At 34.8% G+C, this 27,990-nt stretch overlaps 2 protein-coding genes across 2 annotated transcripts; both read left to right on the forward strand.

Moving 5' to 3' along the window:
• Positions 1 to 7,327: 7,327 nt before the first annotated feature.
• Positions 7,328 to 16,648, forward strand: LOC133877101 (disease resistance protein RUN1-like). The gene is made up of 10 exons (XM_062315341.1): positions 7,328 to 7,627; positions 8,798 to 8,910; positions 9,007 to 9,132; positions 9,755 to 9,865; positions 9,981 to 10,338; positions 11,843 to 12,347; positions 13,167 to 14,262; positions 14,620 to 14,892; positions 15,003 to 15,893; positions 15,965 to 16,648. The coding sequence occupies exons 1-10, from the start codon at positions 7,510 to 7,512 to the stop codon at positions 16,475 to 16,477; spliced, it is 4,104 nt and encodes a 1,367-aa protein (XP_062171325.1). The 5' UTR covers positions 7,328 to 7,509; the 3' UTR covers positions 16,478 to 16,648.
• Positions 16,649 to 23,463: 6,815 nt separating this feature from the next.
• Positions 23,464 to 27,979, forward strand: LOC133877103 (non-specific phospholipase C1). The gene is made up of 3 exons (XM_062315344.1): positions 23,464 to 24,700; positions 26,442 to 26,618; positions 27,482 to 27,979. The coding sequence occupies exons 1-3, from the start codon at positions 23,464 to 23,466 to the stop codon at positions 27,802 to 27,804; spliced, it is 1,737 nt and encodes a 578-aa protein (XP_062171328.1). The 3' UTR covers positions 27,805 to 27,979.
• The last annotated feature ends 11 nt before the right edge of the window (positions 27,980 to 27,990 follow it).

A 27,990-nucleotide genomic window follows, 5' to 3' on the forward strand; every position in this document is an offset into this window, starting at 1 on the left:
TATAGAGAAGAATCGTACATAGTTCCTGAAGAATTAGTTTCACATTTACAATCTCTTTATCTTTTCTTGTTATTTTCTTTGATTTTACAACACGTTATCAGCACGAAGCTCTAGCCAGTTGTTGTGTTCTTTTGATCTTCAACACCAAAAGCTATCCGTGGGATATTCTTCAATCATTGTAAGTCTCTTTAAGATTTAGTAATCTTATTATCTATTTTGTTAATTAACATTCTAACATATGCTTAGAAATTTTTATTGTTTTAAGAATCATATTAAAACATATGAATCTTATGATCCATGTAAGATTAATATGAACTAAAATGTTATCATTTTATAATGCTAGGAATATTGATCTTATGAATCTTGGAAATACTATTAAGAATGAAAATCAAACATCCCAGCAGGATCATGCTAAAGCAATAAATGAAAATCAAGCATCCCAGCAGGATCGCGCTAAAACAATAATTTTTCTTCGCCATCATCTACATGATGAATTAAATAAAAATGAGTACCTTATAGTAAAAGATCCATTGGCCTTGTGGAATAATTTGAGGAGAGATACAAGTACCAGAAGACAGTTATCCTCCCAAAAAGCTCATTATTCTTGGATGCACCTGAAGTTGCACTCTTTAAAATCAGCTCACAGTTAAAACTGTGCACTTATGATGATATATACCATATTTCATGCCTCGAATGTGCTCCTGCAGCAGCAATATCGAGTGCGTAATTTTACAAGATATTTTGAACTAATATCTTGTCTTCTAGTGGCTGAGCAAAACAACGAGCTATTAATGAAAAATCATCAATCTCGTCCAACGAGTTCTACACCATTTCCTGAAGCAAATGGAACCTCATTTTGTGGTAATAAAGGAAACCATTATCGTGGATGTGGTAGAAAATATATATATATATATATATATAGAGGTCAATGGGAACGTACTTATAATTCTTACAAAAGAAATGTTCATTTCCACCAGAAGTGGAACCACACTGAGGTGAAAGAATATAAAAACAAAGGTTTACAGAATAAACCTACAAAGAACTATGAAGATCGATAATTGTTACAGGTGTAATATGAAAAGACATTTGTCGCATACCTGCCATACGCCTAAACATCTGATCGACCTATATCAAGCATCCATAAAAGAGAATTTTGTTAATCACAGTAATCTTGTAGTAATATATATATGTTTTCATTATGTTGTCAATTTTAATTTTATTTTGTTATTTTATTTTGATTAATGAAATTTAATATTTATTTTATTATGTATGGAGGTATGGGTCATACTGATGGAATGATTAATTCCAAAATGATTGGTGAAGATTTGTGTCTAGCAGACAGTTGTACAACGCACACAATTCTTAGAGATAAGAAATATTTTCAATACTTAATATTAAACAAAGCTAGTGTCAATACAATATCAGGTTCATCAAACCTAATTGAAGGCTCTGGAAGAGCAAATATTATATTGTCAAAAGGAACAAAATTTTGTATTGATGATGCTTTGTATTCTTCTAAATCTAGAAGAAATTTAATCAGTTTTAAAGGTATTAGTCTAAAAGGTTATCATGTTGAAACCACTAATGAAGGTAGTGACGAATATCTTTATATTACTTCAATAATTTCGGGCCAGAAGCTTATATTGAAAAAACTGTCTGCTTTCTCTTCCAGGTTGTATTATACAACAATAAGAACAATTGAATCACATGTTGTGATGCACCAGAAGTGCTCTAATCCAAAAATGTTTATGCTTTGGCATGATCGTCTTGGACATCCGGGAACAATTATGATGCGTCGAATAATTGAGAACTCTCATGGGCATCCCTTAAAGAACCAGAAGATTCTTTTACAAAGTGATTATCCTTGTGCTGCATGTTCTCAAGGTAAACTTATAATAAAACCATCCCCTTCTAAGGTAATTCTTGAATCTCATCATTTTTACAAAGAATTCAAGGGGATATATGTGGGCCAATTCACCCTCCATGTGGGCCATTTAGATATTTTATGGTTTTAATAGATGCATCAACTAGATGGTCACATATTTGCCTACTTTCTACTCGTAATGTTGCATTTGCTAGACTTCTTGCCCAAATAATTAGATTACGAGCACAATTCCCTGATTATCCAATTCAATCTATTCGGATGGATAATGCGAGTGAATTTACATCTCAAGCATTTTATGATTATTGCATGTCAATCGGTATTAATGTTGAGCATCCTGTTGCTCATACACATACTCAAAATGGTTTAGCTGAATCGTTTATTAAACGACTTCAGTTAATTGCTCGACCTTTGCTTATGAAATCAAAACTGCCTGTTTCTGCTTGGGGTCATGCAATATTACATGCTGCATCATTAGTTCGGATCAGACCAACATTTTACCAAAAATATTCCCCTTTACAACTTGCATTTGGTCAACCACCAAATATTTTTCATTTTTGCATTTTTGGTTGTGCTGTATATGTTCCAATTGCTCCACCTCAACGCACTAAGATGGGACCTCAACGTAGACTTGGGATTTATATTGGTTTTGATTCTCCATCTATTATTAGATATCTTGAACCTTTAACTGGTGATATTTTTAAAGCACGTTTTGAAGATTGTCATTTTGATGAAAATATATTTCCATCACTAGGGAAAGAAAAGTCGTTGCCAGAAGCACGACAAGAAATCACTTGGAATAATTCGACGTTATCTCATTTTGATCCTCGTACAAATCAGTATGAACTAGAAGTTCAAAGGATCATTCATTTGCAGAGTACTGCAAATCAATTGCCGGATGCATTTACTGACAACAAGAAAATAATTAAGTCTCACATTCCAGCTGCTAATACTCCAGCAAAGATAGAAGTCCCTGTAGGACAATTAACTAATACAGCAACAAATGAGTCTAAAGCACGCCTGAAGCGTGGAAGACCTATTGGTGCAAATGATAAGATTCCCCGGAAGAGAAAAGCACAAGGAAATGAAATTGGCGCTCCTAAAGAGGCCTTACCCACAACACAGGCAACGAAAATTGATCCATCCAAACTTTCTGTACAAAATTCTTCTGGAAAGATATCCCCTGAAGAGGAACCCCTTGAAGAGGAATCTCCTGAAGAGTTACCTCCTGAAGAGGATCAGGTACCTGAAAATAATGAGATCTCAATAAATTATATAAGTACAGGAGAAATATTGGATAGAAATAAAATTGTTGTCGACAACATATTTTCATTTAAAGTTGCATTTGACATTACCAGAAGTAATGATGATATTGAACCACAATCCGTCGAAGAATGTCGACGTAGAAATGATTGGCCAATGTGGAAGGAAGCAATTCATGCAGAATTGAACTCACTAGCAAAATGTGAAGTATTTGGACCTGTAGTCCAAACACCAGAAGGTGTGTCGCCTGTTGGATACAAGTGGGTATTTGTATGAAAACGTAATGAGAAAAATGAAATTGTGAGATACAAAGCAAGACTTGTTGCACAAGGTTTCCTGCAGAAACCAGGTATTGATTATGAAGAAACATATTCCTCTGTAGTGGATGCAATTACATTTAGATTTTTGATTAGCTTGGTAGTTACAGAAAGTTTGAATATGCGTTTAATGGATGTGGTTACAACATATTTATATGGATCACTTGATAATGATATATACATGAAAATCCCTAAAGGATACAAAATGCCTGAAGCATATAATTCCAAATCCCGAAGTATTTATTCTATCAAGCTACAAAGATCTTTATACGGGTTAAAGCAATCCGGACGCATGTGGTACAATCATCTTAGTGAATATTTATTGAAATAAGGATTTGAGAATAATCCAATTTGTCCATGCGTTTTCATTAAGAAATCAGAATCTGGATTTGCTATCATTGCAGTTTATGTAGATGATTTAAATCTTGTTGGAACTCCAGAAGAGCTCACAAAAACTGCCACTTATCTAAAAAATGAGTTTGAGATAAAAGATCTTGGGAAGACAAAATTTTGTCTTGGCTTACAGATTGAACATTTTCAAAATGGAATTCTTGTTCATCAATCAACATATACAGAAAAAGTCCTGAAGCACTTTTACATGGAGAAAGCTCATCCTTTGAGCACTCTAATGGTTGTTTGTTCACTTGATGTGAAAAATGACCCTTTTCACCCTCGAGAAGATGACGAAGAAATTCTTGGTCCAAAAGTACCATATCTTAATGCAATTGGCGCACTAATGTATCTTGCAAATTGCATACGACCTGATATAGCATTTTCAGTTAATTTACTAGCAAGATACAGTTCTGCACCAACTCGAAGGCATTGGAATGGGGTCAAACATGTTCTACGTTATCTTCGTGGAACAACTGACATGGGATTATTTTATCCAAGAGGTTCAAATTCACATTTAGTTAGATATGCAGATGCGGGTTTTCTTTTTGATCTGCATAAAGGTAGATCTCAAACAGGATATCTATTTACATGTGGAAGTACTGCTATTTCATGGAGATCTGTCAAGCAAACACTTGTTGCTACTTCTTCAAATCACTCAGAAATTATTGCAATTCATGAAGCAAGTCGGGAATGCATATGGCTAAGATCACTAATTCAACACATTCGAGAAAAGTGTGGTTTATCCACAATCAAAGATAGCCCAACAATATTATATAAAGATAATGCTGCTTGTATCACTCAGATCAGAGGAGGATACATTAAAGTTGATTAAACAAAACATATTTCACCAAAATTCTTTTATACACATGAGCGCCAGAAGAGTAGTGATATTGATGTGAAGCAGATACGATCAAGTGACAATTTAGCAGATTTATTTACCAAAACATTACCAACTGCAACATTTAAGAAGTTGGTGAATAACATTGGAATGCGTCGACTCAAGGATCTTTCATCATAAACAATTAAAGCTATTCATGCTAAAGAGGGGGAGTAAAATGATTATGCTGATTGTACTCTTTTTCCTTCGCTAAGGTTTTTCCCACTGGGTTTTCCTTTGCAAGGTTTTAATGAGGCAATCCTAAAGCATATGACGACACACAAGAATAATGTACTCTTTTTCCTTCGCCACAGGTTTTTCTCACTTGGTTTTTCTTGGCAAGGTTTTAATGAGGCATATTCTTAGTGTATGGTCATCCAAGGGGGAGTGTTATGAATGCATTCATGCATTTGGTGGATGACCATTTAGTTTCATCTATTGGAATTCTACACATTCATGTCATCTTTTAGAATTCCATAACATTTATGTAATACATTGATGAAGCCTTTTAATTCATGTCCTATCATTTCCTATTCCTTAACCTCCCACTATGATTCTATGTATATAAAAGAGAGTATTGAGTACTTTGTAAAATACACAATTATAGAGAAAAATCGTACATAGTTCCTGAAGAACTAGTTTCACATTTACAATCTCTTTATCTTGTCTTGTTATTTTCTTTTATTTTACAACTTTTTTTTTCTTTATATATATATATATATATATATTTTTTATTAAAAAAAAAAAAAAAGGAAATGGGATTAGTCTGATTAGGTTGCCCTAACTTCTTCACTTCTTCGGTTTTCTTTTCTTTCTCCTTCACAGCGCGCCGCCCCGCCCCTTCTTCTTCCACTTTCTTCTTCTTCAACGCCGCGCCACCACGGCCGCCACCCCCTCTTCTTCTTCGATTTTCTTCTTCGTCCTCTCGCTAGACCCACTTTTTTGGTCTCCTTCAACACCGCCTCTTCTTCTTCAGCAATCTACATGTTAATTTTGCCATAAGTGGAAAGAAAACAGAGAAAATATTTTTCATCTGCAATGGGAATCTAGGCATCAGTTGCGTCGCAGGAGACTCACTATGAAAAAGTGATGTTCTTAGAAGGAAGTAATTTTTCCAATGGAAATCTTGGTCTTGGGCCTTGGCTCTCTTTGCTCTAAGCAAGGGAGCAAAGGAGTGAACCAAGACGCTGCAATTCTCTACCAAGTTTGTTGATGGTTTAATCTCTCTGCTTTAGAATTTACTTGCTTTTCATTACCATGGGAAAAAAGTTTACTTGCTTTTCATTACCATGGGTTTTTCTTTTTTCTTTTTTTTTTTCCCAGAAAATTCAGAAGCATTTATGATTTTGGCAATGAATTAGGTCTCTGTATGGTGCTAATTATGAGTGTATAATAATATTTTACGCCAATTTACTAAAGATAAATTCGACCATATATACAACACAGCTGAAATTTAGTTGATCATGCATGGTATATAATCTTGAATTTCTTGGTAAAAATCAAAGAAAGTTATTTTTTTTTATTCAGCTAATAAGCTGATTCTTAGTCAAATATTCGAGCTTGATGATTTTCACTTAAATCTTGACAAAAAATAAACAAAAATTTAAAATTTAAAAAAAATAAAAAAAAATGGTTTTTTATTATAATTTTAAGTTATTTTTCTTTTTTCTTTTTTTTTTTAAAAAAAATCTTTGTTTTTCGTTTTTGTTTTTAGTTTTTTTTTTTTAAAAAAAATTGTTTTCGTTTATCTTCAATTTTTTTTAATTTTTCGGTTTTTGAAATTTGTTTTTAAAATAAAATAAAAAAATGCTTTTTTAGAATTTATAAGGACATTTTTGTCTTGTTGAAAAAATTTTAGGGTCAATTTTATATTTTTGTTGGTTTTATGAAGAAAATTGACATTTTATGATAATTTGAAAAAAATTATTAATATAATTAATAGTTTGACGAGACCATTAACAATTAGGTTGCCGTTTTATGAAATTTCATATGTTTCCTACAAGAGCATATAGCTAGGTACGTACAATTCAAATGAGTGGAAAATCTTCAAGAAAATGGATGTAATATTTGAGCTTAGAAAATCGGGTTAAAAAATGATAAATTAGAAAAAAGTGCAAATAAAATGTAAATTCTAAGGGGATAAATTATATTAAGAAAACACATTACAGAATGGCAAAGCAGCTAGCTAGCCTGCACGCTAGCTGTTGACCCACCCAGTCAAAGAGAAAGCTCGAAGAAATTTCGCGGAGAAGGCTAGTCAAAAAGAGAGAGGAATTAAAGAGAGTCGCAAATGCTTTGAACTTTCACCCCCACTTTTGCTTTCACGTTAACTTTCTCTACGGCAGAGAACAGTTTCTCGATCTAGACTTCTAAGTCAAAATATGCTTTCACTTTTTCGTCGATTAGGAAAGTGCACGAGAGCAGTTGTAGCGTGTTTCGCTGTCACTCAAACTACGTAACCGACGGCAACTTTTGCTGCCACGCAATCAATCTTACCACCGAAAGACAAAGCCAATCGATATTACTGCATTATGGTCAATGTGTTTATAAAAACACTCCTTGCTGCTTTATTCATCTCCATTGCCATCCTCTTTCTCTCTCTCTCTCTCTCTCTCTCAACACAAAATCTCTGTTTTTTCGTTACCCAGAAATCGTAATCCAAGTCTCGGCCATCAAAACCCAGAAACTGAGCGTTGAACCCGTTTTGTTCGCACCCCCATATTTCTCACTTCTTCCCGATCCTTAGGCCTCTCTATCTAGCTACCACTCTACCACCCATGGACCAAATCATCAGTGTCATACGACGATGCTTGCCTTTGTGCTTTCCACTGCCGGAATCCGAATACCCAAACGAGGCTTGCAAGGATCTTGTCGTCCAAGACCCAAACAAAGACGGTAATGTATTCACTGCACTCACAGATCAAATACAAATGGGTAGGTGTATGCATACGTATTTGTGTGTTATGGCTGGGTTTAGCCCGGAAAAGGTAACTTTAAAAGATAGAGTTAATTGACTTGTGCTCGACAAGATTGAGCGGTCAAAGATGGCATGGTTCAAGATTCCTACCATTTCTTTAAAATTATAAATTTTTAAATTACGTGAATTTAGGCATTTTATCCGTCGAAAGACATAAAAAAACACTATATATTAAAAATGTGACATATTGACAAAGAGAATTGAGTATATTTTTATTAAGTTCTTACACTTTATATCGTATAAAATCTTTGGGCAAAAAGTTGTGTTTTGGTTTATTAAAGAATAAACGTTTTTTCAAAAGTAAAAGAAAAAAAATTTTGGAATGATTTTTTTTTTTGTTGCCTCGATAACCTATCATATCTTTAATATGTAGCATTTTTTATGTTGTTTGATGTAAAAAAAGCCTGAATTCATATAATTTGAAATTTTATTTTTATTTTATTTTTGAAATTGAAAGGATCCGGATCCGGTTAAATTGAGTGATGGCTGTTACTTTCTCTTTCATGTCATCAACCTAAGATCATTCACAATGCCTCTTCTTAATTTTTTTAAAATTTACTTTAAATATTTTAGCTAACCACTTTTTTAAATTATCAAACAACAAACTCTTTAAATATTTTTTAAGTTTAAATAAATACTATTTTTTTAACTGTTCACAATAACTACCATGAATATTATTGTCTTTAAATAAATATTATTTTTCTCTACTGAAGCACGGTTTACGAAAAACATTATTAAAAAGATTATAACATTATATTTTTTACTCTTTAAATCTAGAGAGAAAATCTAAAAGAGTATGTTATATGGGCTTATTTGTAGTTTTTGTTAAAAATATAGAGAAAAACTAAATATAAAGAAGCCAATGTGAGTGATTTATGATTGCTGTTACTTTCTAAGTAAAAGATCTATATGCTCGATCTGACAAATGAAGCACTTAACAAATTTTCTTCTCAAAAAGTTGGTTCACTTTCATTTCCACTATTGCTTGATTCTCGGCCATAGTTGAAGTCAAAGCTTTTTTTTTTTAATAAAAAAAAAAAAGTTGTAAGTTGAAAAAGACTGAAGAGGAGTACATGTACATGATACAGAAGAAGCAGCTGAGGCCACAGCAAGAGAAGTACACGATGTACACGGTGCTGCCGGCCAAGCCAACAGGAAAGCTTGGGTTGAGGTGGTCATTGCCAGATGTGAAGTAGAAACAGTGAGTTTAATTTATCACGTAATTCTCATATATAAATTTTGTATGAGCTCAACAATCACATTATTCTAATTTAATAAAAAAAATTGCTATATGTAGTTGAATGATGGGTGCCACTGGGATTGTACCGGGGGTCGAAGATATAAACCATCCTATGATACTTGTCCGGCCGAATACTATTATAGTTACAAAGCAGCAGCTCCAGATAGCCCAGTTAGTAAACAGGTACACAATAAAATGCCAAAACTGAATTTAAATATGGTTATAGTATTTCACTTTGCTTTTATTGGGTTTAATTTATGAAGTAATTGTCATTATATAGATTTTTGGGAGAACTTCACTTATAACCATTGATCTTTCATCAATTTTAAAAAAATGTAAATAAACTTTAAAAAATGTCAATTTAGGGTATCCATCTTTCAATTTTAACCTTTCTGTTAGAATTTTCTGTTAAATCTTGTCAAAATTTTCAAAAAACCCATCTTTTTTTAAGGAGAAAAAAAAAATATTATGATTTAGGGTGTTGGTCACAATTTAATAAAATTTGCAAAAATACCCATGCCTGAATTTTTGAAAATTTATATATATATTTAAAAAAAAAAAAAAAAAAAAAAAAAAAAAAAAAAAAACATAAGGGTATTTTGAAAATTTTGATAATATTTAACTGAAAATTTTAATGGATGGTTAAAATTGAAAAAAATTGAAAGATAAATACTCTGAATTGACATTTTTTAAAATTTAGAAATTATAAGTAAAGTTTTCTCTAAATTAGAAATTATAAGTGAAGTTTTCTCTAAATTTTTTATGAGCTCAACAATTACATGATTCTAATTTAATCAATATATAGTTGAACGATGGGGGATATGGGGTTGGTGCACGAAATCCTTTTCCACGATACTATTACAGGTGCCCCATGGTCATGGCTCAAGGATGCCGACGTTGCCCAGTTAGGAAACAGGTACACATACATGTTATTGTTATAGTATTTCAGTATTTCACTTTGCTTCTCTTGGGTTTTCATTCGTTCCTTGTATTAAATGTTGATACATGTTTTTCTAATCTTTTGCAAGTAGGTACAGAGATGTTGTGATGACATGTCTGTACTCATAACATGGTATCATGGTACACATATCCATCCATTTCCAACTGCCGTGGCTTACACCGCTGTTTCAGATGAAACATCCAGTTTCACCCAAGCATCCCTTCCGCTTCCTTACCAACCTTACCATGGTTCTTATCTAATAAAATCGTCTTCTCATCCACCAAACATCAGAAGCATAGACCCTAAGGACCCTTCCAAAGGAATTGTTCTTGACCTTACAAGCAACTCTAACGATCCACCTCAATATCTAATGGATAAATCACCAGTGCGAGGACAAGACCAAAACCAGGCTCCCAAGATTCTAGTAGTCGAAGACCCTAACAAAGAAGGTATTGTTTTTCCCACACTCCACAAATCAAATAAAAATGGTTAAGTGTATGCATATGCATATGTACGTATTTGTGTGTTATGGCTGAATTAGCTCAAAAAATGTGACTTAAAGTAGGGCTAGCTATACATGCGAGCGAATATTGATCGCAATTATTTACTGTTTGCATATGGAGATGTGGTTAGCAAATACCATTATCAAACATATGCAAATGCGAATAGTAAACTTAAGTTAAATATAATATATAACTTATATATACTTAATAAAATCACCAAAACGATGTCGTTTTGGTGTTTAATACCGAAATGAGATAGAAATTGTTTTGGATTATTAGTTTGTGTATAACAACTATTTGGGACCTACTCTTATTTAATCAGATTTATTTGCTTTGCGTGCTCGTCACACGCAATGCTACAACCATCCAATATGCACTACACCACCGTGAATGAACATTAGAGGGTTTTAAGCTCGTTGGAAAGACTTATTATTATTAGTAAATCATTCGTCATGTTAATATTTGGGTTTCTTCTATGATTGATAGATCATTCTCATTTTCTTTCTTTATTTCTCAATCATTTTCTTTTTTCTGTGACCTTTAATTACTTTGGAGGGCACATTGAGCCTAAAAGTATAACCCCAATAAACATTGGTATGTTGTAGACTGAGGTATGGTTTATTGTATAATCATGCAAAAACACTAAAAATAAGCTCAAATTATTTTCAAAATCGTTTAAAACAGACTCTCATAAAGACTCAAAGAAAGCCCAAAAGATTAAAATATGCGCAAAAGGCCTATTACCTGATATGCGGATAGGATAATAATCGCAATAACCGCATTAATATAATTAGTAATCGCATTACGCAAATGTGGTTGCATATATGGCCAATAAATAGCCTTAACTTAAAACAATTAAATCATAAATTACTTGTGCTCGACAAGACTAAGTTGTCAAATATTTTCTAATGCGTTTAGTTTTAGTTCTAGTTTTTTTTTTTTTTTTTTTTTTTTTTTTTTTTTTTTTTTTTTTTTTTTTTGTGTGTGAGCGGGTATAATGGCAGCTTGATTGAGTAATTTATTTGGCACACTGGTGTGATCTAGATGCCCCCACAAAATTTAACGGAGAACTCTAGTGAAATTCAAATATAGTAGTCTTCTTTGTCCTTAGATTCACATGGAGAGAGAGAGAGAGAGAGAGAGAGAGAGACCCATTCAAGAGACTAATAGAAATCTTTCATTTCCACTGTGGTTTGGTTCTCAGCCACAATGGAAGTGAAAGCTATTTTTAAAAAATTATATGTATATATATATATAAGTTGAAAAAGAAACAAAATGAATGATCTATAAAAATAATTTGCATTTAGTCTTATGTTTAGCAAATTTTTCTCATTTTTCAATTTGGGAAACAAAAAAAAAAAAAAAAAAGGAAAATCTTGATTATAGTACCCCATGCATTATATAGGCTCTATCCCTCCTGTGTTCTCACAGGATTTGTCTCTTTTTGCAGTCCAATCTAACTCATCCACAACAAATACCTCATTTTCCAGACCTCATTACAATTACGATGTTTTCTTGAGTTTTAGAGGTGAAGACACTCGTAAGAACTTCACTGATCACCTTTACTCTGCTTTAGTGCGACTCGGAATTCGCACCTTTCGAGATGACGAGAAACTTCCAAGAGGTAAGAACATCTCAACTGAACTTCTCAACGCGATTCGAGGATCAAAGATTTTCATTGTAGTTTTCTCCCGAGGCTATGCTTCTTCCAAGTGGTGTCTTAATGAGCTTGTGGAGATCGTGCAGTGTAAGAATACTATTGACCACACTCTTCTTCCCATATTTTATCAAGTGGAACCCTCAGATGTTCGAAAACAAACCGGAAATTTTGTGGAAGCCTTTGCTATGCATGAAGAGCAGTTTCAAACCGATATGGAGATGGTGCGGAGGTGGAGGGAAGCTCTTACTCAAGCTGCAATTTGTTCTGGCTGGAATCTCGAGAGTCATGCAAATGGGTATTATGCTATGGACTCTTCTACTTTTTCTTGCATTTCTTTTTTTTGGTCTTTATATTTGCTTCAAAATTTTAGGCAAAAATTGATAAAAAGTAACATTAAGCTAAATAGATTGAACTAAGTCAGTGTTTGAGTTGAACAAGTTGACGGTTTTCTGTTTCATGCCCACTGTTAAAATATAAATTAAATAATTAAATTAACTATTTCTTAATAGTTTAAGCTCTTATTATAAGTGGTGATTTAACATAGTATCAGATCCAAATGTAATGAATTCGAACTCTATCTCTATTATTTACCTCCCATTTCAATTATATATTCTACGTGTTGGGTCACTAATTAAGGAAAAATTTAAACCCACATGCAAGAGAGAGTGTTCGAATATAAACTAACCATTTCCTATATAACAACTGATCCTTTTCTGATAAATGGTGATTAATACTGACTCTAGATATCCAGTTCATGCTATCTAGAGACAAACCTTTATTGTTGAATTATAAAGTCTAGGATTGTTTTTTAGATAAAATATTGCTCACTTGAGAGGAATGATATTGTAACCATACTTTGCGAGAAACAATTAATGGCTTTTTTTGCTAGAAGAAAAAAAATAAATTGCATCATGGCGTGTTAACAAGAGAAGAAATTACATAGAATTATATTTAAATGATAATCATCACTAAATTTGATTAAACATAATTGTTGTCGTGACATATTAGTCTTATATGATTGAGATGATAATATCCTTATGGTGTTGAAGAGTCATAATTTTTTTTTTACTATTATTATTATTTTAGATCTTTGGGCTTATCTTATTGTTCTCAGGTATGAGTCAAAATTCATTGAGCAGATCGTTGAAGAAATTTTATGTAAAGTGAACCCAGCTCGCTTGGATGTTACCAAACACCCAATCGGAATAATGTCTCGTGTTCATGATATTAAAGATTTATTAAATCTTGGAACAAGTGACGTTCGCATTGTGGGCATTTACGGAATGGGTGGTATTGGAAAAACAACCCTAGCAAAAGCTGTCTATAATGAAATACGTCTTGAATTTGATGGAAGTAGTTTTCTTTCAAACTTTAAAGAAAGCTCAGAAAAGTCCAATGGCTTAGCTCATTTGCAAGAAAAACTTCTTAATGATATCTTGAAAACGAATTTGATTAAGATTGATAATGTTGATAGAGGAATCAATATAATTAAGGAAAGAATTCGTGGGAAAAAAGTTCTTGTTGTTGTTGATGATGTGGATGACATTGAAAAGGTACAACTGCTCGTCGAAAAGGAATGGCTTGGTCCGGGTAGTAGAATCATTGTAACCACCATAGATGAACATGTGTTAAGTCCATTGAGAGCGGATAATAAATATAAGGTCAAAGAATTGAAACATTGGGAGTCTCTTCGACTGTTCAGTTGGCATGCCTTCAATATGACTAATCCAAAAGAAGATTTCTCAAAGCTTTCGATTGAAGCAGTGGCTTATGCCGAAGGTATTCCATTAGCTCTTGCACTTTTGGGTTCTTTTCTGAAAGATAGAAGCGTTGCTGAATGGGAAAATGAATTGAAAAAATTACAAAGAACTCCTTATGTTAAGATTCAAGAAATTCTTCGAAGAAGCTTTGATTCACTGGATAAGTATACAAAGGCCATATTCCTTGATATTTCATGTTTCTTTGTCAATATGGACAAAAAATATGTCAAGAAAATATTTGATGACTGTAATTTCTTTCCAAAGGTTGGTATCCGTACGCTCATTCAAAGGTCACTTGTGACAATTGATGACATAAATATTTTAAGGATGCATCGTCTTATTCGAGATATGGGAAGGGAGATTATTAATGAAAAGTCACCCGATTTGCCAGGAGAACGTAGTAGGTTGTGGTTTCATGAGGATGTCTGTAATGTATTACGCAACCATACGGTAAGAGACATATGCATTTATATATATAAACAAATGCATGTACACACATAATATGTCTTATGTAGGTATATATGAGCATTATGCCTTTTGCCAATCATGCATCATAGTTATAATTGAATGATTAAAATCCAAATATTTTCTAAATCAATTCAACAAGTGATACTTAACCATATTTAAAAGGTATACAACACTTCAAATGATTTTAATAATGTTTGAATCAATTTAGTATTTTTTTAAAAAAAAAAAAGAAGAAAACTATTATGAATGGCATATAGGCCTATTCTAGTTCAAAGTTGTTCTAGCTTTATCCAACATGAGGAGGATCTGCATTGCTAATCCAACTGTCTATTTTGCTAGGGAACGAAAACAGTTGAGGGTCTCATCTTAGATGTATCTGAAGATGTACGCTTGATCGAAACTACAACATTTACAAATATGAAGAATTTGAGATTGCTCCAAATCAATGTTGTACAACTCACGGGATCCTATGAACATCTCTCTAAAGAGCTAAGATGGCTTTGTTGGCATAAGTGCTCCTTGAAATTTCTACCACAAAATTTTCATCTAGAAAACCTTGTTATTCTTGACATGCAGTATAGTAATCTCAAACATGTTTGGAAGAAGAACAAAGTATAACAAATCTTACAAAACTTTTTTTCTCTCTTTATCTCTATTAATGTTTATTGTATAACTAACAAGAACTTTTCCGTTCTTTATTTATTCTCTATTTTTTTTTATAGGTACTCAACAAGCTGAAAGTCCTTAATCTTAGTCATTCCAAATATCTCACCAAATCACCAGACTTCTCTCAAATGCCACAATTGGAGACACTATTACTTGAAGGTTGCACAAGTTTGGTTGAGATTCACGAGTCCATTGGATGTTTGAAAAACCTTGTTTTGCTAAATTTAAATGGATGCAAGAGTCTTATGAATCTTCCAAGCAGCATTTCTAACTTAAGATCTCTCAAAACTCTTAATTTGTCTGACTGCTTAGAAGTTGACAAGTTACCAGATCAAATAGGGCATATGATTGCTTTAACAGAACTGCTTGCAGATGGAATTGCTATTAAGCAATTACCATCCTCCTTTGGTCTTTTGAAGAATCTTGAGATTGCATCATTATCTGGACGTAAAGAACACTCCTCAAAATCTTGGTTGTCACGTCTCACATTATTGATGTCACCAAAAGGCTTGATGCCAGTATGTTTTCTACCACCTTCCATTTCTGGATTACGTTCGTTGACAACACTATATCTCTCTGGACGCAATTTGTCTGAAGATGTGTTTCCTGTTGATTTTGGGAGTTTATCTTCACTACATTTTTTAGATTTATCAAGAAATAATTTTCTTAGCCTACCTGATTGCATCGGTCGCCTTCCTAAATTGTACAATTTGCATTTGCGTGAGTGTACGACTCTTCAATCAATTTCAGGACTCTTCGCAAGTATAGGTGTCTTGGATACAAGTGATTGTACATCAATGGAAAGGCTCTCAATTTCGTCAACCCATAAAAAAGGACTAGTTTTTTTCCTTCCTAATTGCCACAAATTGACTGAGATTGAAGGCTTGGAGAATTGGGAATTTGCTTCTATTTACAATCAAGCATATGATTTTAGGAGTCATCTCCAGGTTCGTCTCTCTCTCTCTCTCTCTCTCTCTCTCTCTCATTTGAGTTGTGAACATATTTCTTTTTTTAACAGTGTTCATTAACCATGGGCGATGATGAGTCTCGTATCATTTGCCTCCCTGGTAGTGAGGTTCCAAATTGGTTTAGCCACAAGGAAATTGGGTCTTCGATATCCTTCCATGTACCTTCAATTTCAAAGGGTCAATTCATTCGGTTGCTTGTTTGTTTTGTTTGTCCTTTTGGTGATGGCAGTAATTTCAATATTGGTCATTACTATCCTCACATGGCAATCAAAAATAAAACAAGAGGCAACTGGAAAAATGTTTCGTTTAGACACTCTTCCTACCATCGAGTCAATGATGATGAATACTATATTTTTCCAAGAAGAAAAGAAGAAGATCATTTCTTTCTACACCTGACGCCACTCTTAAGAAATAAATATGAGCTGGAAAGTGGACTCATATTTAATGAATCGGTGATGGAAAGTGGAGATGAAATTCAGGTGTCCTTCGGACTTCCGAGGGATTATGGTTATGTAAAGAAGTGTGGACTTCATGTAGTAGTTGAGGAGCCAAATGTAATGTAAGAAGAAGTTACATTGAAGAACAAGTTTGGATGACTTACGTTTTAGTTGTTTAGTTGTTGTCTTTTAGTTTTAGTAGAAATAAGGATACTACATGGTAGTCATAATTATCTATTAAAGTCAGTGAGAGTGTTTTAGTTATTTATAGCATAATATATTGTTACTACTCAAAAACCGGCCTTTTATGTAATTTTTTTGTGGTCATTTTAAACAAATGACATTATTTATACAGTTGATGTCATTTATTTTTAAACGATGTCATTCTCATGTCCTTTACTTATAAAGGACGCAAAGTTTATAAATATAACGTCATTTGGCTAGAAAGGACGTGAATTGAATTTATTATGTCGTTTTAATTAAATAAAAAAGGACGTAAATAAAAAAAGTTTGAAACGATGTGAATATAGACAGCTGTTATATTCACGTCGTTTATAGAGTCAGAAACGACGTGAATAATTAACATCGTTTTAATAAATCGGGTCCTCGCATCATATTTTCCTCCGAAAGGAATAATTTGGTGCAGATATGATTGAAGAACTAGGGGGCAATGGCATTTCGACTGTAATCAGAGGCCGAGGGAATGTGTAATTGCTGTTGGAAAACGGAAAGTCAGAAGAGGTATCAAATGTTGATTTTATTTTTGTACCTGAAAAGAACCTACTCTCGATGAGAAGAGCCTTTACTTGATATTATATTAGTAAAGCCTTGACAACAATCTATTTGTTCGTAACTGGCACTTTGTTTTCTCACCTTTCACTCTTTCACCTTTCTCTCTCTGCAACAAAAAAAATTTCGCCTCTCCCGTCATTGTCTCTCTCAGGAATTCTTCCTACCTCCAACGAAGCAGCTTCTCTCCGTCACTCTTGCATCATTAGTTCATGTGGTTGATTTAAATTACAAATCACTCTCTGTCCTACCAAAATTAATTCAAAGATTCAAGTGTTTGGCCATGTCACAAGACGGAGGAACTCATGTCGCAAGATCCTCCAACATCTAGATCCTGTACACATGGCACAATATCGTGATTTGCAAATTATGTGTACGGGTAAGTAATGGGTTGTGAATATCCTGGATTTGTCCACAGATTGAGGTTGGGGGGCCAACACCGGCCAAATCTAGTTGTAGTACAACTAGGGCATCAACATCAACTTCCCAAGATCCTAAACTTGTAAGTCATATGAGAAAGCTGATTGACATCCTTATAGAAGGGAAGGAGAGTTTCATTGCAAAAACTTGATATTTAACCACATATAGTTAGCCACGTGTTTGGAGGTCATACGCGTTGCTAATTGCTAGCCACGTGCAATTGGCCGTGTGGGTCCTGCATGGTTGATTAGGATGTTACTAAATGTGCAGTTAGCAACGTGTATTCTATACACATGACTATTTAGCCACGTGTATTTTATACACATGGCTAAATGTATTTTTCTTTTTCTTTTTTTCTTTTTTTTTTTTTATAAAAAAAAATGGTAAATTATATATTTTTTTTGCTACGTATTCTTAACACCCGTTGCCAAAATCAATATTATTGCTTAAAAAAAGAAGAAGAAGAAAAGAACAGATCGATCTGTTCTTTTCTTCTTCTTCTTCTTCTTCTTCTTTTTTTTTTTTTTTTTTTTTCCTTCCTAATATTGTATACGATATACATATACGTACGTATATCTCATTGGATCCGGAGAAAGGACCGGTGTATCCGGCGAGATCCGCTTTGGCGTCCATCCGACCAGGCCGGGACCGGCAATCACCCAATCGCCGGATTCGAACCCATCAAACCCAAAATGGGAAAAAATTCAATACACCAAAACAAGTCGCCGAAAATAAAACCAGAAAAAAAAAAAAAAAAAAAAAAAAAAAAAAAAAAACCAATTCGCCGGCCATTAAACCCAGTCGCCCACTCAACCACTTGCTGGAAATCATCAAACCAAAACAAGAGAATCGGTCGATTTGGATCTGGATCTCTACCTCTCCGGCCGTGATCCTCCGAACTCCAGCTTCGTCGTCGACCACGGATCTATCTCCGATCAATCTCCCTCTTCTATTTCCCTCTCAGCAACTGTGTGAAGAAAGGGGAAGAAAAAAGGGAAAGAAGGAAGAAAAAAGAAATGAAAAGAAAAGTCAAAGGGCGTGGGGAAATAAAAAAGAGAGAGAAAAGCGGAAATGAAAAGATGCTGGGCGGGGAAATGCAAAAAAAAAAAAAAAAAAAAAAAAAAAAAAAAAAAAAAAAAAGGGAAATTAGAATCAGTAGTTGGCCACGTTTATTTGATGCACGCTGCCAATTGGACACGTGTAAAAGTTACACGCGGCCATATACAAAACCTTAATAAAATTTGTTTTTATTAATATATATTTGATAAAAACAATTGGCCACATGTATTAAATACACGCAGCTAATTAGACGCGTGTAAAAAATACACGCGGTCACTTGTTTTTCTTATACTACCAGCCACGTGTCTCTATTACACATGGCCAATTGGCCGCGTGTCTACAGTACCCGCTACAGTAGACACGCGGCCGGTAGCACCTTTTTTTTGTAGTGTTTCTTTGTTGTGCATGGAGGCAATGCGTCAAACAATAATCCAGACGCATCATCCCCACCTGTGATGCCCGTATCATCTGTGGGTAGTCGAGTAGGTGACATTTTAATTTTTATTTTGGTTTTGTTCCTATACTCGCTACTGAGTTAAAATATCTTGTGACGTACGTAATATATAACGCCATACGTATTAATTGGCATAACTCACTAACATGTGTGACGCTGTTTTGTAGGTGAACTCCTAATTGTGTGAGATAACGATGATCAAGCGGGAGATGTTGGTAAAAGAGAGGCCGGAAGGTGTTTTTTCTAACAATATATAGATGCACTTATTTTAAGAAGTTTTGGTTGTTCCCCACTTAAGCAACTTTGTTATTTAAATGGATTGTTGGTGTTGTTTTAATCCATCTTTCAACTCACTGCAGAGGTTCATAAAGAAGTACAAATGATTATGGAACTATCTGCCATTGGTATGGGTATAATTCTTGATACCTTTCACCTCTTTAAGCACACCTTGAAATAAAAAAAAAAAAAAAAAAAAAAAAAAAAAAAAAAAAGGTCATTGAGCTGTGGTCTAGTTTACGTCAAACCTTTCACCTCTTTACGCCAAAAGTTATTACAATGATTTTTTTTTTAGTATTATTTTTTTAAAAAAAATAAAGGCTATTACAATAAGAGAATCACACATTCATCATACCCAACATAAAATCTGATGATAATTGAATCCAATTATAACACAAGGGACTTTCTTCATTATGATAACAATGCTCTAATTGCTTTTTTATTATCCTGTTTTGATAATAAAAAGTACTTGTTTAAGGGATAAAATTAATAATCTTGTAATTTTAGAATCCCAGCCCCAAAGATAGAAGAACAAGTCTCCAAATTGAACACTAGGCCGGCCTTTAATTCTTTGCTAATTAACTGAAGGCACCTCGATGAACTAGCAATTTATTTCAACCGGCCTCCTAGATATCAAGGATTGAAAATCTTTCTAGAAAGCCAAAATCCATTAAGAGAATCAAATTAATCTTTTAGAAACCATTTGGTGCATTAATTTCTTCCTATTAGATCCAAATTTATGTCGCTTAATGTGACACTATTATTGAAACCCATGATTATCTTTTCCTTTAATTCAGTGTGTACGTTATGTTATCCAAATTGTATATATAGTGATTGTTTCCTTGGCCCCTAAATCTGAGCAGCTTTAGTAATTTGATTGTCACTGTCTGGGTCAAGATCTTTTGAATCCCAAACCTCTCTTAAAACAAAACCCCTTTGAAAATAACTTTTTGCTTTTTTTTTTTTTTTTTTTTTTTTTTTTTGGGCTGTAGCGATGGAGAATAAATGAATGGCTTAAAATAAAAGAAAGAATAAGCGGTGTCTTGATCGACTTGTATTTTTGCGTCTAATGTAGTTTAGTAGTCAATCATCCAATTCATGGACACATGATATATATATGATCAACTTGTGGACTACTTCTACTTGGGGTTATTCTACAACTCCGACCTTCGTGGGCAGTGCTTTGGAGTTTTTTTTTTTTATTATTATTTTTTATTTTTTTGTCCTTCCCTTTCCTTAGTTCAATTATATATAAAAAGTTGAATGCAGTAGAGATATCATGTATAAGTGTGCATTGAAAAGATGTAACAAGTATAAGTGTGAGTGATTAATATAGCTAGTATAATTGAGTTTAAATTAATACCGCTTAGGAAAATGTTAGATTTACAATACCAACACAATAAGTGTACAATAACCCCTCACATGAGGGTGGGCTCCACAAACTGGGGCTCACCCTCGTGTGAAGGGTTATTGTGCACTTATTGTAATGGTATAGTGTAGGAATCAAATCTCATAGGTTTAACCGTTTAAGCTTTGGGATTTGATTGTTGTACAACACCCACACAACACACACACATCACCCCCTCACATGAGGGTGGGCCCTACACATTGGGACCCATCCTCATGTGAGGGGGTGTTGTGTGTGTGTTGTGTGGGGGTTGTAAAAGTAGCATTTTCCTTAAGCTTTTGTAGACAAACTCACATAGCACATGTAAGAGAGTGATTATTGAGTATGCACGTGTGACTATAAAAAATGAAAAACAGTATTTTATTTATTTGTTTTTTGTTTATTTTATTGTATAACTTTTTGTTATTAATATTTTTAATTTTAATAATTTTATGAAGGATTTTTTTGTTATTAGAAAAAAAATATATATATATATATAAAAATGATAATTTGAGAGAATTATGTATACTTTTTCTTTTTATTAAGATTTATACATTATACTTCTTCGATAAAAAATAAGAATCGTATTGCCACGTGGACAAATAGCCAGAGGCAGACCAACATTATGCTTGGTCATGGCCGTCCAACATTTTTTAAACTTATATGGAGTGTTTTAAGTATTTTCGTATCACGTGCCCCTAAAGCAAATTAATTTTTTGCCCCACAAAAGCACAAACAACTCATTTTGAGTTTTCCACGTAATCTCCTATAAAGATTGTGTTAGGTGTACATCACACTATCTCATAGCTGACATGTCAGCATCGCTTGTCACATTATTATTTAATATATTAATTAAATATAGTAAATTACAAATATACTCTTATGTTAAAAATTGAAAATGAAAATCTGGTCATTTCTTCTCGACTTCTCCCATGGTCAGCATGTTGTAGATCCACTGCTCCAGCCTCCATGAGAGGTGGAGGTCGCGGTTGGTTGCAGAGCCTCAGCAAAATTTGTAGGAGAGGGCGCGGCTATGTGCCCAATTACATATGACCGTTACCTTTTGACCCGAGCAATAAAATTGTTATTTTTAAAAATTTAGGTAGCTTTTTGACAAAATTGCAAACCCACGTACAGTAAAATTGGATTTTACACTAATTATAAAGAGTTGTGTTATTTGCATATACTCACTTTGTATACATATTATACACCCATTTACAATGGGTGTGTGTATAAAGTGAGTGTAAAAGTATTAATTAAATGATTAAATTTATATTTTTCTATTAACTAAAACTTTTAAGATTAATGGTGGTTTAACATGATATCAAAGTAGAGATTTTAAGTTCGAACTCTTTATTTCTAATTTTAACTAAATATTTCATGTGCACATTCTGTTTGTATAATAATTATTTTCTAATTTAAAAACGCTAAACACCAAAAATAATAATTAATAATATGTTTTAATGTTAGATACTTAGGCCTTGTTTGGCAACTCATTCTCCTCAAGTATAAAAAGAATTTTCTTTAAAGTGGTAGTAAAAAATGATTGATGTGATATAAAGTAGAAAAAATTTATATGAAAAAAAAAATATTGTATTGTAGTGAATTTTTTTTTATTTAATTAGTTATAAAAATCGTTAATGTGAAGTAAAAAGCGAAAAAAAAAAGTTAGAATATTTTAAAGTTTATATTTTTTTTAGAGAAGTGCAAAAATAAAATAAAATAAATAAATAAATAGAAGGGGAGGGGAGGGGTTGCCAAACAAGGCCTTAAACTATAAATTTTCTTAAAAACCCTTCCAGAAAAGTCAAAAATGGGTAATTTTTTTCCTTAATGATCTTTCTATATGGACAATCATTAATTAAGGAGGCGTTGATACCGGCCTAAGGGTGGGTATCAGTTCAGTAGGCGGTTAAGTCGATTAATTCTGTTGGTTAACCGACTTTTGCCGAAATGCACTTGGTGAATTTATTTCGAGTAAGTAGTTAATAAGTGATCAGTTAAGTCGATTAATCTGGTTAATAGGTAGTCGGTTAAATCAGTTAACAGTTAGTTAACATGGGTAATGAAACAACATCGTTTTGATTTTTTAAAAAGAAAAAGAATCAAATCAAATCAAATGTTTCGTTCTTACTAAAACGTCGTCGTTTCATTTTATGTCGATTCGATTAACTGGTCGGAATAAAATGTGGTTTGGTTCGGTTACTGATTAAAATTGCGATTCGGTTCGGTTACCGCTTAAAAGACAGTTTGGTTCGGTTATCCAACCGACTTTTGAAACAAAATTTTATACCGACTACCAAATCGAAATTAGTCGGTAGGCGGTCGATGGCAGTTCGGTTGGGTAAGCAATCGGTAGAGGGTAGGTAGATAATTTACCCACCCCTATGATACCGCAGGAAAATAATTTGTAATTTAGACCAATCATAAAAGTCAATAATATAATTATCCCTAATTTTTTTTCCTTAATGATCTTTCTATCTAGACAATCATTAACTGCAACTAGCCATAATTTTTATTTTTTTTTCTGAATAATACCGGAGAGAGGGAGAGGGAGAGGGAGAGGGGGAGGGGGAGCCACAAGTAGGCACCTGAACCACAAAAACCTTAGTACCGTAAGGAGTCCCAACTCTCTTGAAAAAGACAAACGAGAAAACAAAATTGCTTATTATTGATTATTATATTACGTACAAAACCCAATAGAAAAAAAGCATAAATTTTCTCCTAATGCCTTATTCTCTAAGCATATGCCCAAAACGTTCAATACAAAGTTACAAAATCATTATCCTCTTCTTGTCCCGGTTCAAAGCAAAAACCTGTTCTCCTCCATTAGAGACAACCTCGACCCTTTTCCGGCTACCGGAGATGGCTTCGAGGCGAGCACCCCTCACCGTCTTTCTCTTCCTCTACCTCGTAGTCTCCTCTCAGTCCCTAGAGTTCAAGCCGCACAAAGAGAAGCACAAAATCAACGGACCCATCAAAACCCTTGTCGTCCTGGTCATGGAGAACCGGTCCTTCGACCATGTCCTCGGCTGGCTCAAGTCGACCCGACCCGACATCGACGGCCTCACCGGAAAAGAATCGAACCGGATCCTCGTCTCCGATCCGGCTTCACCGGAGGTATTCGTCTCCGATGACGCGCTGTTCATTGATTCGGACCCGGGTCACTCGATCCAGGCTATCCGGGAACAGATATTCGGGTCCAACGACAGTTCGGCCCCGCCGTTGATGAACGGGTTCGCTCAGCAAGCCGAGAGCATGCTCGAGGGCATGTCCAAAACCGTCATGAGCGGGTTCAAACCGGAGGTTGTACCGACCTACACCGCGTTGGCTAACGAGTTCGCTGTGTTCGACCGGTGGTTCGCCTCGGTCCCTGCGTCGACTCAGCCGAACCGGTTCTACGTGCACTCCGCCACGTCACACGGCGCGTCGAGCAACGTGCGCAAGGACCTTATTCACGGCTTTCCTCAGAAAACCATCTTCGACTCCCTGGACGAAAATGACCTCAGCTTTGGTATATATTACCAAAACATCCCCGCCTCGCTTTTCTTCAAGAGCCTGAGAAAGCTAAAGCACGCGGTCAAGTTCCACAGCTATTCGTTGAAGTTTAAACGACACGCGAAGTTGGGTAAGCTTCCCAACTATGTGGTGATCGAACAGAGGTACTTTGACGTGGAGGTGTCACCGGCCAATGATGATCACCCATCGCATGACGTGGCGCTCGGGCAGAGGTTCGTGAAGGAGGTGTACGAGACCCTGAGGGCCAGCCCGCAATGGAACGAGATGGCCTTGTTGATTACTTATGATGAGCATGGTGGGTTCTATGACCATGTGCCCACGCCTGTCTCTGGCGTGCCTAACCCGGATGGGATCATTGGGCCCGACCCGTTTTACTTCCGGTTCGAGCGGCTGGGTGTTCGGGTCCCCACCATACTGGTCTCACCCTGGGTCGACAAGGGCACTGGTGAGTTTTCTATTTCTTTTCTAATATTTTAAAGACATACTAAGGTATCTTATATTAGGAATAACGGTTTAGTAATTAAAGTTTAAATTTTGAAGTTACCCGTGATTTAAGGAATAGGATATGTGAAATGGAGAGGATCCAATTTTGGGTCAAGATTTTGTTTTCTTGTATTGATGGCGTACATTGTTTAATGATGTGGCACCATATTCACCACGTTGCAACATATAAACCATTAAGATCGCTGAACTTTAATATGGATCATGAAATGGATCACTCATCTAACATGCTATGAAATCAGTGGTCATGATCTAACATATTACTTTAAAGTTGTCAAATTTTGTTGTTGAGTTTTCGGTTTCTCATTGAGAATGTGTTAGTTTCAAATTTGATGTGTACTGTTAATGCTTTTGTACTATTGTTAATACTACACTTAATGAATGAGAGGTGACTAGTTTGAAATAAGAATGTGATGGTAGTGTTGTGAGATAAAATTTGGCTTGCTTGACATTGTGACTTTTTCTTACTTGGTTGGATGAGGAGAACAAAGATGATGTTTATAAGAGGAGGTGGTAGTGGTTGGAATTTTTGGTTTTGCATATAGGCTTATGGTGAGTGCTGTGATATCATGATGAATTTCTCTAGTTCTTGGGTGGTTGTGACATATACTTTGCTAAGGCTACTTTTAGTTACTTTAGCTGCTTAATTGACTTTGTGTATGCTTTCTTGTGTTGGCTAGGCATCCAATACTTCTACTTTGGAGGATTCAAAGCTAAGTATTGTGATATACTATGTTATAGTGGTTTAACTTTGAATAGTTATGATTGATGTATGTAATTATTAGAAAATTAAGAAACCATTTCAGCACCTTATTGAATGGGAAGGGGGTCAAGAATCTGTGATTGATGTGACTTACTAAGGAGTTGGGCTGTTGTAGGGAGGAGAATTTTCTCTACTTCAGAATATAGCCATGTGAATATGCGTAACCTTTGGGGTTGGGTAAAATCCTTTTTTTGGGTAACCAGCCATTTTACTTTCAGACTTCCCTTAACATATACCTGTTTGCGGCAACACTCCTTTAGGTAAAGCCTAGGCAGAGGAGAAACTTTTTTCAATATCCCAGCCATTTGACGGGTCATATCGAGGCAAAGGACAGAAACACTCACAAATAGATGCAGTTGATTGGAAAATTGTGAAATAAAGTGGATATGAAATTTGTGTTTTCTGATGATGACTTGTGAATAAGCTTCTTGTTTGGCATCAACAATGAAATCTGTGCTTTCTAATGACAAACTATGAATAAGATTCCTTCTGTTGCCATGCAATAAGTCAAATAGATGCAAACCTCCAGGCTGGGATATTGCCCCATGCCCCACCCACATATCCAAAGGGGAGAAATTTTTTCCCTGCTTGGATTTTTGGGTTACTGTCATTTCTTCATAGGTTTAGGCCAAGCTTGAACTCTATATTGGCTTCTTTGTCAATTTTCTAGTCACGCATCAAATGAAACCTACAGATGTGTCATTTGGCCACTTTTTTGTGCAGCTTCTATATTATTCACATTCTACTGGAGTTCTAGTTTTCAAGATGTATATTTTGTGTAAATAGCACAGGTTGAGTCATCAATTTTATAGAGCTATTACATATCAGCACCAGATGTCTGGCCTCAGACCTTTCCAACTTTTACTTCATGTTGGATTTGAGTCCTTTGGCCTTAGGACTTACTCTTGATTGTTTGGTGCAGTGATTCATGAGCCAGATGGACCAACACCATATTCGCAATTTGAACATTCTTCTATCCCCGCTACTGTAAAGAAGCTGTTCAATCTGGAATCAAACTTCCTGACCAAGAGGGATGCATGGGCTGGTACTTTTGAGAAGTGCTTTCGCCTTCGTGACACTCCACGTGATGATTGTCCAGGTTTCCACCAGTCTCCTTGATAATTACAAATTACTTTACTTTTCTTAGTGATGTATCTAATCTCACATTCTCACTGCATTTTTTCAAATAGTTGTCAGTTCAGAGTAAGAAAGACATAAAAAATGGCCATTCTGTGGCACAAATGGTGGGATTTGCCTCTTGGTGCCAGCCAATTGCTGGTTACTGGTTGACAAGAACCATTGATTTGATTACCCTTTTTTCTCCCAGCAGGAACACCATACATGTTCGCATCCATTGTTTGGTTTGCCACTAAAATATCTGCAATATTTTGAAAGGAGAAAGAAAAAGTCTTTTGAAATGCATTTTTTTTTTTGTTGGGAGCATATATATTAACTATGCCAAGATGCTGATATGTTGTGTCATTGCCATGTCCTCTTTCTTTTGTCTTTCCTTTTCTGTGGGTCGGGAGGGCAGTGTGATGTGCCTAAAGAGAAGCATATGCAACTGCATATTCCCACTGGACCTGTCCATTCTGTGAAATCTCGAGCCTCCATGGGCAACTTATACCCTTTTGAGTGTATAGCTTTAGCATCAACTTTTTTTGAGAACTGTGAGTATGAAACATCGTTTTGAACGGGACTGCAAGTTTATGAATAAAACTGATAAAAGAGAGAAGTTTATTTTTCAAACCCTTGGTTTGAAAGAGGTTCAAGTTCCCTCAAAGAACCTATCCTAAATTACCCTGTTACGGACTTGATATTCAGGTTCGTAATAGCACGCGCACCCAAGTTCTAGATCCAAAGCCTACATGCAATTTACTTTCTTATCGTTGCATCATTAAAGAGTTTAGTTTCTTTCTTGCAATTGATTATTTAAAATCAGTCATGGGGATTTGGATGCAGTAACCCTTCCTGAAGTTAAGACATCACTGAGGCCACGTGGACCGAAAGAAGATATGAGTCTCTCGGAATTTCAAGTTGAACTGATCCAGCTTGCATCCCAGCTCAATGGTGACTATGTACTTATCACCTACCCAGAAATTGGCAAAACCATGACAGTGGGTGAAGCCAACTGGTACGCGGAGGATGCAGTCAAGAGGTTCTTGGAAGCAGGAAAGGCTGCTCTTAAAGCTGGAGCTAATGAGTCTGCAATTGTTACAATGAGACCTTCCCTCAACAGCCGAATTATGTTGAGAGATGATGGTCGATACATAGAGAGCCACTGATTGGTTCGTCTTCAGAGCTGCCTGTTGTAAATTTGCCTGTATATATATATATACGTTCCTCTACAACTCCATGACGATGGCAGGGATCTATTTCGCTACAAACTCTCCCTTATAATTTATAAATACTGTCAAACATTATTGAGCATATAGAAATCAATTTGAATATTGAACATTATTGAGCATATG

This window comes from Alnus glutinosa, chromosome 9 (assembly GCF_958979055.1).
Source record: "Alnus glutinosa chromosome 9, dhAlnGlut1.1, whole genome shotgun sequence".
In the NCBI taxonomy this organism is placed as follows: Eukaryota; Viridiplantae; Streptophyta; class Magnoliopsida; order Fagales; family Betulaceae; genus Alnus; species Alnus glutinosa.

Bases quoted from the DNA above. Each gene is read 5' to 3' on its own strand.
- LOC133877101 (XM_062315341.1), top strand. From the start codon at position 7,510: ATGGACCAAATCATCAGTGTCATACGACGATGCTTGCCTTTGTGCTTT. The intron at 10,339-11,842 runs GTATTGTTTTTC...CTCTTTTTGCAG, and splicing joins CGAAGACCCTAACAAAGAAG to TCCAATCTAACTCATCCACA. The intron at 12,348-13,166 runs GTATTATGCTAT...TATTGTTCTCAG, and splicing joins CTCGAGAGTCATGCAAATGG to GTATGAGTCAAAATTCATTG.
- LOC133877103 (XM_062315344.1), top strand. From the start codon at position 23,464: ATGCCTTATTCTCTAAGCATATGCCCAAAACGTTCAATACAAAGTTAC. The intron at 24,701-26,441 runs GTGAGTTTTCTA...TGTTTGGTGCAG, and splicing joins CTGGGTCGACAAGGGCACTG to TGATTCATGAGCCAGATGGA. The intron at 26,619-27,481 runs GTTTCCACCAGT...ATTTGGATGCAG, and splicing joins TCCACGTGATGATTGTCCAG to TAACCCTTCCTGAAGTTAAG.